Source organism: Gossypium arboreum, unplaced genomic scaffold (genome assembly GCF_025698485.1).
Source record: "Gossypium arboreum isolate Shixiya-1 unplaced genomic scaffold, ASM2569848v2 Contig00323, whole genome shotgun sequence".
In the NCBI taxonomy this organism is placed as follows: Eukaryota; Viridiplantae; Streptophyta; class Magnoliopsida; order Malvales; family Malvaceae; genus Gossypium; species Gossypium arboreum.
In genome coordinates this window covers 1-12,490 of record NW_026440439.1, presented here as the reverse complement: position 1 = coordinate 12,490, position 12,490 = coordinate 1, and the positions used below count along the sequence as shown (strand labels likewise).

Below are 12,490 nucleotides of genomic sequence, written 5' to 3'. Positions count from 1 at the left end.
ATTTGAAACTAGCTTATTACCTGTGGAAGTGGAGATTAGAACATCACCCTTGCCTTCTACCTTGATGAAGTGACCATTCCCTATTTTCACCTTTGTTTTGCAGCTTCTGTCTAATGTTTTGAATATAGCAGCATTTGGTCTCATGTGATTGGTACAACCACTGTCTAGAAGCCATCCATTTAAGACCTTCTTCTGAGTTGCTGAGCAAGACACAGCAAAAAACTTGCTCCTCCTGGTCACTATCTTCTTTTGCTACCCGAGCCTCAACATTTTGTTGCTGGGGTTGATTTTGTCTTGTTTTGCCCTTGTCTTTGCAAACTCTTTCAACATGCCCCATCTTTTTGCAGTTTTGGCACTGCACATTTGGCCTAAACCAGCATTTGCTCTCTAGATAACCAGACCTTTTACAATGCCTGCAGGGTCTATCCCATTTTCTTGGAGCATCTGACTTAGATTTGTCTTTCCAAGTCTCCTTGCCTTTGTAGGCATTGGTGCTCGAGGTAGACTTGGTTTTGGCTTGGAAAGCACCTTCCTGGTGTTCCTCCAGTCTACTGGCTCTTCTTTGCTCTTGTTCATAAAGAACATTGATTAGCTCAGTTAAAGTGATACTGGTCAGATCCCTTGAATCTTTGAGGGAAGATATTTTTCCTTCATACCTTACAGGTAAAGTCGAAAGCACCTTCTCCACTATCCTTGCCTCATTGAACTGCTCTCCAAGGAGCCTTATGCTGTTTACAACAGCCATTATCCTGTCTGAGTATTGTTTGGCAGTTTCCTCCTCCTTCATCTTCAAGTTTTCGAAATCCCTTCTCAAATTCAGTAGTTGTTGCTGCCTTGTCCTCTCAGTCCCTTGAAACTCCTCTTTCAATCTGTCCCAGGCTTGTTTTGGTGTCTCACAGGCCATAATCCTTGTGAAGATCACATCCGAGACACAATCCTGAATACAGGACATGGCTTTGTGCCTTTTGGTCCTTTCATCAGCATGTTGCCTGATCTGGGCCACTGTGGGATTGGCTCTGAGTGGTGCTGGTTCAGCATCTGAATTGACCACCTCCCATAGATCGAATGCTTGTAGGTAGGTCCTCATCTTGACCACCCATATGTGATAGCCTTCTCCATTGAAGACTAGTGGTGCCGCTGGTGAGAAGCCTGATGAAGCCATCGATTTTACAATTGAAAAGAAAACAAGTCTACAGCTCTAGATACTAATTGTTGGTGTTATAAGCAAAAAAAAGTCTTGAACAACAATGGCTTGAGCAACAAGGCTCGAGACTTGGCCAGCAAACTAGCAGAAAATATTGGATTAAAAGGAAGAAAATGAAGCAAGAACTTGAGAGAGTATATTGAATGAATAAACTTGATAAAAATTCATTAAAAATGAACAATGGCATAATGCCAATACAAATATCAAACATTTTTCTGATGGAATTAGTAAGATAAACATCACCTAAACACTACCTAACTCTACTAATTACATTGAAAATGAAAGACTATGCTTGCACACTTGGTAAAGCTGTTCTATCAGCTCAAATGTAAAAAAAAATACATCAAAATACATCATCAACTTAGTTCTAATTCAACTAGATTACAAAATGTGACTTAGAGTAACAAAATAAGTTGAAATTTGACAGCAGCATTGAACTTCAGCTGCTGCATGCATGGCTCGACAGCTTGTGTTGCTTCTTGACTGCTTTTGCTGCATGGTGACCAGCTTCAACAGATGGACAGAAACAGGACAAGAAATAGAGATGGAAAATGGAAGAAAATAGAAATACGTTGATTGCTATATTAAAGAATCAAATGGAAAAGAAGATATAGAGAAGCAAAAAGAAACAGCAGAAAGAAAATCCCAACAACAAAAAGAAGCAGACGTGAAAGCAGAATGGAGAAAGTGGGAACATGGGAAACGACAACAAAAGAGGATTTTTAGGAATAATATTTTAATTTCTTTTAAAATTAAATCTAATAAAATCCCACCTATGCAGATTCAGTTATTATCCTTACCGCAACACGACAAAGAAAAAGAGAATACTTAACCATTAAACCAGAAAATTCATTACTAAAAAATTATAGATTAGCTAGATATGACTAGCTAGATATAGGGATAAAATTAATCAAAATTCATGGAGATAATTGAACACATGATTTTTAACACACAATTAAACACTGAAATATAGAACCACTAAACCAAATCAAATTACTTTAATATAATAAAGCAATTCAAAATTTAAGAAACTTGAAACGTTACATTTTTTATGAGGGATGTGTTAATACTTGTTATAAAAATGACATCACATAAACCAATAAGTAGATGCAATTTCCATTGTATTTGATTAGCAAGGGGGCATTTGACATAGAGCGTTGAAACCCCATTTCCAAGGGAACTTCAGCAATTTCTCTATGCCATTGTTGTAAGGCTTGCTTGAGCCCATAAATAGCCTTAGATAAATTGCATACATGATTTGGATTGACTGAGTCCTCAAAATCTCAATGGTTGTCTTCATAAAAAATACCTTGAAGAGAAGTGTTGTCCACATATATTTGATGACACCTTGAAGGAATGTTGCCCTGAAGATTGTTAAAATCTAAACCAACTTTTGTTAACGCCCAAAAATTTCGGAATAGTCCCGGAGAAAAAATTAAAATGAGCAAAAATTTTGTTTAGCTTTTGAAGCCTCCCAATATCAAATGGTATGGGACCTAACAGTTGGTTTTCTGATGCAAATAATACCTCCAAATTGACGAGATTACCAATGCCATCTGGGATTTTTCCCATTATTTCGTAAAAGGGTGTTGGAAAAATTGCTGATACCCCTCCAAAATTACTGTCACTAATAAATAGAAATTCTAATTATTTTGTTATCTTGGCTTTGAACTTGAGTAAAGCTTGTTTATCAGTGGCGTTTCCTTTAACTACAGGGTCTGCTAAACCAAGCAAGTTAAGACACTGGGAGTTGAAGCATGAGAGAAGAATTATAACTTCAATGTAAACAAGGAAAAAAGAGCTGAAAAGCTTCGAATGCTTTTTCAATAACTCCATCAACCTGAATCAATTTCTATACGTATTTCAAAGTTTTTTGTTGATCAACAAGAAACAAAGTGCAGTATAAGTAGTTCCTCGACATTTTATAAATAGAGGCTTCTATTAATAAATCATGTAGAGACATTTTATAAGTCTCCCTTCAATCCAATAGAACGGAAGTCTATATCATTTAATATGGATACAAAAACAAAGAGTCTTAAATTTCAGTGATTACTGACCACACTTAGATGTAAAATCAAATATGTCCCATGTCAAACATTTGAATACATTCTTCCAAATTCGAGTAACATAAATAAAATCAAAGCATATTGGCATTATCTCAAATTCTTATTTGATGAGGATCCAATAGTTTAAGAAGCAAAAAGAAAAACTAAGCATTAATACAAAATACACTGAGAAATTATCGGTGGAAAGCTATAAATATTGCATATTTATTCTCTTTTCTCAAAGCACAGTGCTTTTAGGCGAAATGTGGAGACGCACTAATAACCAGTAGAATGTGAACAAAAGATAAAATCCAACACTTTGACTGACTCAAGCCTCTCAACTTCATCCATACGACACCTTAGATACCTGCATGTTGAAAACAGGGTAATCTGTTTTACTTCTTCATATCATCTAAACATAACACTTATCTCCAAAAGTAGTGGAAATATGCCTTAAGTTATGGAATGATTCAATATTTTGCTAAGATAAGAAGTTATCTTACCTTTCGATTAAGCAATTTATTTAAGTTCGAACCCCATGACGTAATCGAGTTGGATGAAACTTGTCTCTAATGGAACAAAGTTTGATAACAACATCACTCATGTCAATCCGCTCATTGGGTGATTCAGCAGAACAAGTGAGTCCTATTTCGAATAGTGAATTCAAGCACCGAAGATGTCTATCATTTCTCGAGTTTTTTACATCAGAAGTTCCTCGTGTGACTCTTTCTTCAACAAGAATAGGATCTGTAACCGCGATTATTCGTTCTGGCAGTGCTGCCTTAACAAAGTTGCGAAGACTTAAACCTTCTGTGAACCTTTCATCGGTCGGCTTTTTTCCTGTAAACATCTCAAGCAGTAGGATGCCATAGCTATACACGTCACCTTTTGTTGACAACTCACTTCCCATGCCATATTCTACAATTAGTTCATCAAAATTACATATAGAAATAATTGCAGAGAGCATGAAAAATTGATATTAAACTATATGATTTGCTTTTAAATTATGGAAGAAAATACTAAAGTGAACATACCTGGAGGAGCATAACCAATAGTTCCTCTTAATCCAAGGGAGCTTGATTTATTAGCAGAATAGTTCAGTCTGTCCGTAGAAAGGATTTTTGCTAAGCCGAAGTCACTTATATGACCAACCATTTCCTTATCAAGTAGAATATTGCTTGGCTTGAGGTCACAATGAATGATTGGTTCTTCACAATGATGGTGCAGATATTCGAGTGCATGAGCAACATCTATGGCAACATTTACGCTTTGGAAGAAGTTTAGGTTTCTCGGCGTCTCTGGTTCATTCATGCCAATAAGTGGATGCAACCAGTCTTCCAAGCTTCCATTTTCCATGAACTCATAAACCAAGGCTTTAAAATCATTGCCTTGGTAATCGACTCCTGAAATAGCTGTTAGTACCTTGACAAGATTTCGATGTCGAATGTTCTTCAAGGCCTCGCATTCAGCCAGGAAACTCCTAGAAGCTCCACGATTCAGAAGATTAAGCACCTTTACTGCAATAACTGCTCCACTAGCTTCAAGAACTCCTTTGTATACAGAACCAAAGCTTCCTGAACCAACCAAATTCTGCGTGGAGAATCCATCCGTAGCCCTTAGGATGCTTTGGTATGATAGTTGTAAAACCAAATTTTCTACGCTAGTTGTTGTTGCCTGTTTCTCTTTCTTCTTTCTAAACCACAAGATGAGGAGACAAGTAAAAGCCAGAGTCACTCCTAAAGTCACAACAATAATTGCAACTTTTAATCTCAGAGAATTGCTTGATGATGTTTTCAAGTTACATCTTAACATGTGTAATTCGGGGATGCCTCCACAGAGCTTACTGTTTCCCTCAACAAATGTTGCACTGGCATTCTTAAAGATTCCTCCACTTGGTATCACTCCTTCAAAATTATTGAAAGAGAGATTTAAGTACCTTAAAGCCCCAAATCTGACAAGAAATTCTGGAATCTCACCTGAAAGATTATTGTTGGATACGTCTAATGCCTCAAGTCCTCTAAGTGAACTCAAAGATGAAGGAATGGGTCCTTCAAAAAGATTTCCATCCAAATACAGTTTCTCTAGACTTACACAGCTACCAAGGGTTTTTGGAAGCAAACCAGATAACCTATTTTGAGAAACATAGAGTTCACCTAGATTTTTCAGATTTTCTACTGCAACAGGAAGCTCACCTGTCAAATAGTTTGACGATAAGTCTAGTATTATGGACATGGAGGAAACCCCAAGTAATTGAGGGGGTATAGGTCCACTAAGATTATTATAAGAAACAGTCAGTCCAAGCAAACTCTGGCATTTGCCTATACTTGGAGGAATGTTGCCCTGAAGATTGTTAAAATCTAAACCAACTTTTGTTAACGCGGATAAATTTCCAATAGAATGGGGAATAGTTCCGGTGAGAAAATTAATATGAGCGAAAAATTTGTTTAGCTTTTGAAGCCTCCCAATCTCAAATGGTATGGAACCTGACAGCTGGTTTTCTGATGCAAATAATACCTCCAAATTGAGGAGATTACCAATCCCATCTGGGATTCTTCCCATTATTTTGTTCTCGTCTATTTCTAACCGTAAAAGGGTGTTGGAAAAATTGCTAACGCATTTAGGAAATACCCCTCCAAAGTTATTGTCACTAATAAATAGAAATTCTAATTTGGTATTATTGACTAAAGTGCAGAGAAAGCTCAAGTCATCTTCTCTCCCATGTCCCAAATCGTTTACGGCTAGTTGAAGCGTATATAGTTTATCCAACTTCTCCAAGGAAGGCACCTTTCCACTAAGTCTATTATCATTCAATTGAAGTACGTCTAGATTTGAGGCATTGGTTATTGAAATTGGGATTTGGCCGGAGATTCTATTTCCCCTTACAGAAAAGAACTCAATATATGGCATAGTGATCACTAAGTCAGTATAAAGAGTACCTTGAATCTTATTTTCACCAATATCAAAGAGCCTAATATTGGAAAGATTGAACATTGCAACAGGAAGCGTACCAGAAATTGCATTTGCTGCTGCCAAAAAAATTGAAAGATTTGTTAGCCGTCCTAGAGTTTCAGGTATAATCCCATCTAATGCATTATATGTCAAGGCAAGTTCCTCCAAGGATGACAAATTACCCAATGAAGGTGGGATACTCCCTCTCAAACTGTTGTTGTAAAAACTCAAGACTTTCAAGTTTGACAAGAAACCCAGAAAAGCAGGTATTTCTCCTGTTAGCCGGTTGCCTGCCATACGAACTATTGTGAGCTTAGAACAAGAAGATAAATTGGAAGGAATTTCACCACTTATGGAGTTGTTGGTCAGATATAATGTTTCCAGTCTCCTTAAACCACCAATCGATTGAGGAATCTGGTTATAGAAGCTGTTGTCCATAAGATTCAACACCCTAAGGAAGCTCATATTTCCAATGTGTGGTGATAAAGATCCCGAGAGTTTGAGGGATTGTAGTTCCAATTTGGTGACTCTCTGATGCTTGCGCCCGCATGTAACGCCATGCCATTGACAGAAGTGAATGGAACTATTCCACGACTCCATAACCTTGAGCTGATCACCAGTTATCTTGGCTTTGAACTCGAGTAAAGCTTGTTTATCAGTGGCGTTTCCACTAAGTACGGTGTCTGCTAAACCAAGCAAGTTAAGACAGTGGGAGTTGAAGCATGAGAGAAGAATTATAACTTCAACGTAAACATGGAAAAAAGAGCTGGAAAGTTTTGAATGCTTTTTCAATAACTCCATCAACCTGAATCAATTTCTATACGTATTTCAAAGTGTTTTGTTGATCAACAAGCAATAAAGTGCAGTATAAATAGTTCCTCCACTTGGGGTTGGAAAATTTTATTTTAAAACATTATGCTCCACATTTTTTCCAAATGCTTGACAATAACATCAATCGTATTTTTTTGTCCAGATTTCGCTGGAATTTCATAAACAAAATATTAAAATAAAACGTAGTCACTAGACTTGACTGTAGCCAATAGAGAATTATTGTCATCTTCAACATCAGTTTTCCTATGGATATTATTATAAAATTTCATGACGTAAAACATTTCACTAATCAATTAGCAACCAAATTGAAAGCAAAGATAGAGGTTGAAAAACCAGTCACGGTAAGTCTATAATGTATTGTTTTATGTAATGATCAACTTCAATGAAAGCGATACAAATTTAATCTAAAGTTTGATGATATGCAACCAATTATTAATTAATTAGCAACCAAATTTAAAGCAAAGATGGGATAGGAAAGCCATCATCTTAAAATTATGATTTTCTTCCAATAATGTTTTGTTTAATACCATAATCAACTTCAAGCTCCATTCAAAATCATATATATTAATTTGAATGCATAAACAATTAAAGCAACTTCAATGAAATATATTTATTTCACATCATCCCTATCCTTTAAACGATACAAATCTCCTTTTCATCTTAATTTCCTACTTTTTGCTTAAAAAAGGAAATTCGAAAAAAAATGGTGTCTGTTGACGTTTTGCTTGTTGACATGAATAAATTTATTGTAATTGCTACCATAATAATAAATCAAAAGTTTCAGTGTAAAATTATACAGAATATTCATGTCCCAATACCTGCAAATGATCTTAGGTCTTGAAATAAATATTGGACCACTTCTTTGCTAGGGTCAAATTGGGCCATTTCACAGTTGTAGGAATGAAGCCACAAAATAATTCTTTCTTTACAATCATGTCTGTTCCAACATTAATGTATTGTAAAATCTTAAGAAAATCTCTTTATTTATTTAAGAGTAAAATTTGTTTTCATTTACTATTTTTTTTAAATTGTAAAAAGGCAATGTAAAGACAAATTGTTCCTAAACATAATTATAAGTTAAATTAAAAACAAAAAGAAATGAATAGTAAAATAATAATAATAAAGAATAATTTATTTTAATAAGAAGGAACAAATTAAAATTAAAAAATAATATGATAACCTAAATTGACCTGATGAACAAAATTAATAAATCTTGTAACTCAAAAACCAAAAATCCTAAATTTGACTAATGAATAAAATCAATAAATTTTGTCCCTAAAAGAAATAGAATCCTAAGAACATGCAGGTGCATTGAAATCTCTAATGGTTATGAATGCGATTGAATGAGCAGCAATGCTAATGGGTTTCAAACCATCCACAAGCTTTGGCTTCAACTCTGGTATCTCCATAGAGTCTGAAAGTTCTAGGGGTGTTCCGTTCAACAATACAACACTGCTTAAGATGTTCCCATCTTTTGGTGTCAAATGATACTCTTCTCGCTCTTTATGTCCTTTAAATTCAAAATTTGGACTCCCACCATGTAAATTTAGATCATGGAAAAGATCAATTTCAAATGAGGTATTTTTTGATAAGTTGATGAAAACGAAAGAAATCCCGGGCTGCAACCAAACAAATATTTAATAAATAAGAAATTAAATTAAAATTAATTGAGTCAACCAAAATAATAAAAATTACCTCATTTTTGGCACAATGAGAGTAAACACGCAAATATGGAGAACCCTTATGCGTGACGGAAAGAACTTTACTCCCCATAACTCTATGCCACAAAAGCGCACTGTAAAAGATATTTTAACAAATAAAGTTAAAACAAATGAAATTAACAACAAATACGTTGGAAAATATATGAAAGATACCCGTAATAATCTGGATTAGGAATGAATGTAGTAGTATTAAGAAGAGCGTAATTGCCCCCGGTCAAAGCTTGTCTGCAATAAACTTTGTGGTTATAAACTGATGTCATTCCCAATTGGTCCAAGTACCTATTGGAGTCATAAGTTAATCATTACATTTTAACAGGGCCTTAAAAATAATAAACTAACAAAAGATATGAAAAGCACTTACCAAAATCCAAATGCAAATGTATAAGACACTAATTGGCCGCCACTGTTATCAGCTCCACCTGATTCACTAACCCATGCACCAGACCATGGTGCAAATTTGTCAATAGCATTTGAAACATCTTTAAATGTTTGAGCAATTTGAGTCAAGAAAAATGGATCTTGGACACGACGAACCACATCTGGGTTATTACCTGCATTAATCATCAATAAAATTAAACAAATCATGGAACAACAATAAATAATAAAAAATATTTTAATTGATATACAGATAGATACCGGGTCCGAGATTATAAATATGATGTGTAACTCCATCAATAACGTCATGTCCTGAAGCATCCAAAAAAGTATCGAACCATTTCTTGTCATAGAAACCTCCCGGGCCTAAAACCTTAGGTTGAGTTTTAGGATTTGGATACATCTCTTTTACAAGATTTTTAAGTGTTGCCATATCTTTTGCATATTGTTTAGCTTCAATCCTAGCACTAACTCCTACTCCACACAATTCATTTCCTAAAAAAAAGAAAATAAAATTGCATTTCATGAGAGTAAATCATATATAAACTAATTTGAAAACTTAAAAATATTGATATTAATCAAATACCTAATTCATAAGAGTCAATTTTATATCCTTTAGAAATTGTATAACGCATGAGATCTCGAGCATTATGTGAATATCAATCACCAACCCAAAGAGTCTTTTCAGTTTCAGACTCTTTTCTTCCGATAAGAGCATTTAAACCAAATGTAACTTTAGCTCGCAACATAAAAATAACATGAATAGCGATATCGTAATTATTATTTAAAAATAACATATATGTCATAAATTTATACCGAGTTTGATTGAAAAACTCATTGAGTTCATCCCATCTCTTCATGTCAAGACATCCAATGGAGAAACCAAATAAGAAGCCCTTGTCTTGTTTTTCGAATGGTTTGCAATTCTTAATATCATTTCGAACATTGTACACCACTTGATCTTGCATTGAACCTCCAACTCTAATTCTCAAAGGATGAAATGCTGAAACCATAATTTATTCACCAACATTAATTATCATATTAGAAGCTGCTCATATCAGCAAAAAAATAAATAAATAAGTAAACAAAACATTCATTGGAATAACTTCAATACTCACCTTTTACAGCCTTTTCAAAAATCTTGTTCTTCAAATCCTACAAATGGAATAAATAATACAAAATAATAAACATCTAAGTAAATAAATAGTCTTTAATCAATATATACTAAAAAAATAAAATAAAATTACCAAATTAAAAAGTCCAGCTTGACCCCACGGACATTGATCATAATCACACTTGTTTGTAGGCCACCAATCAAGGGTAACACAAATAAAATCTTCATCGGTTTGAGCAATGGAAGTTGCTCCTTCAACCACAACTTCAACTTTTTCAGCTTTTGAGACCAAAAAGCATGAAAGAAGCACAGCAAAAAACGTAATACTTTTGAAATTCATCATTGGAAAAGAAAAAAAACAAACAAAACTTGAATAAATTGATATGATAAAATACGAATGAATCAATTGACTATTTATAGATCAATAATACACTTGGAAGTGAACTCAAATAGGTTAGATTAAATTAAAACAATTAAAACATTTATCTGTATTATAAGTCTCGAAAGCAATAAATAATATCAATAATTTGATTAAGATAAAAGTATTTTGATTATTTTAACTAAAATTATCATAAGCTTTTAGTTGGGTTTGTATTTTATTTTAATTAAAATTGTTGAAATATGATAGAGTTTTAGTTGAGTTTTTCTTTTATCATAGAGTTTTAGTTGGATTTTATAGACGAGAAAAGTTAAAATTGATTAGGGATAGTACCGAAGATTAGGGAGATTGATAAGTCAAGTACGAATAAAAAAAATAAAAACACGTTGCGTCAGCGAAAACTCCAGTTCGTCGTGCATCCTTTGTAGTTTTCAGATTGGTTGAAATCTATAATCCGTCCCTATAGTTTGAAATTTTTAATATTTAATCCCTGTACTTAAAATGCTAAATTAGCATGTGATTAGGCTTCTCTCGTATATCTAGCATATAATTAATGAAAAATAAACATATTAAGTTAATAAATTTTGACCCAAATTACTAATGGTATTAATTATTAGATTAAGATTTTAATTTTTAACTTTTCTTAATATGTTATTTAATACCCGAGTTTGACACTTTTTCTAATGTGGTACTATGTTATTTTTATTCAATTTCGTGTTTGTATTTAACAAAAGTTATATATTTTAGTATTCAAGGTAACAAGATTAACTGCTAGTTTTTAATTTGAGTTGATTCGATGAAAGTTAATTACTAATATTATTAGATTTGAATTTTTATGGCATTTTTAATAGAATAAATTATGTATTAATTGTGAATTTGTTTAATTTTATGATTAGTTTATCAAATACAATCAGATGGATGTGATTTAATTCATGTTTTAAAGTGGATTCAATGAAAGTAAAATGTTAATATTATTAGTTATGAATTTTCATCAAACCAACTCTAGAACTCGAAGTAAACACTAAAAAATCATGGCTCTATTGGCTGAGCCAAACCAGCTATGCTTTGCCTCGATTCAAAAAACATGGGTAATTTATTTCTTGGATTCTTTTCCGTGCTTGCTTATATAGTTTGGGAAGAGGTTTTGATTAATTGATGAAAAAGAAAAATCTACTTCAATTGATATGCCCTTAGACACGACCATATATAACATAGAAATTACATTTAAATGGGGTGCACAATCAGCTAGAGCAGCGAGTGCTGTTACAAAATTGATTGCAAGGTTGTACAATTTAGGAAAGGGTTTTGATTATTATTTAATTAACTAGATTTTATCCTGAAATTGAAAGGATTAATGGTAAGTAAATAAAGATTCAATAATATTATATAATTATTATTTAAGTGCTTTTACGTAACGTTTTAGGTTAATAAATTTAAAATTACACATAAAAATGTGATCTAAAAAATTTAAATACCACTTACACAAAAATAAAATGAAATGAATTTGAAATAAATATATGATTAGTCATAAATCTTTAAATAATCTATACATATTATTATTTAAGTTTTTGACTGAGTTTGTGTCATGAGTCAATCAAGCACCAACTTGATTAGAGAAATTATGAAAATATTTTTTCGTAATTAAAATAACGTATAGTATTCGAGAGTATTTTAATCTTTTATTAAAGATCAGATGTGACAACCAATATGCTGTTGCAATTGCAAAGAATCCAGTATTTCATGAGAAAACAAAACATTTTAAGATCAAGTATCATTTTATTAGAAAAATGAGACAATTTCAAGAAATTAGATTGATTCATTGCAGTTCTGAAGATCAATTTCTATACGTATTTCAAAGTTTTTGTTGATCAA

General features: G+C 33.2%; 1 protein-coding gene and 1 pseudogene across 1 annotated transcript; both read right to left on the bottom strand.

Annotated features, from left to right (window-relative positions):
- Positions 1-3,244: 3,244 nt before the first annotated feature.
- LOC108487735 (probable LRR receptor-like serine/threonine-protein kinase At3g47570) lies at positions 3,245-7,071 on the bottom strand. Its single transcript, XM_053024968.1, has 3 exons — positions 4,284-7,071; positions 3,753-4,167; positions 3,245-3,616 (listed from the first exon to the last, which is right to left on the bottom strand). Exons 1-2 carry the CDS (start codon positions 6,997-6,999, stop codon positions 3,773-3,775), a joined length of 3,111 nt encoding a protein of 1,036 aa, XP_052880928.1. The 5' UTR covers positions 7,000-7,071; the 3' UTR covers positions 3,245-3,616; positions 3,753-3,772.
- A 1,250-nt stretch (positions 7,072-8,321) lies between these two features.
- LOC108487736 (heparanase-like protein 2) lies at positions 8,322-10,579 on the bottom strand (annotated as a pseudogene).
- Positions 10,580-12,490: the final 1,911 nt, after the last annotated feature.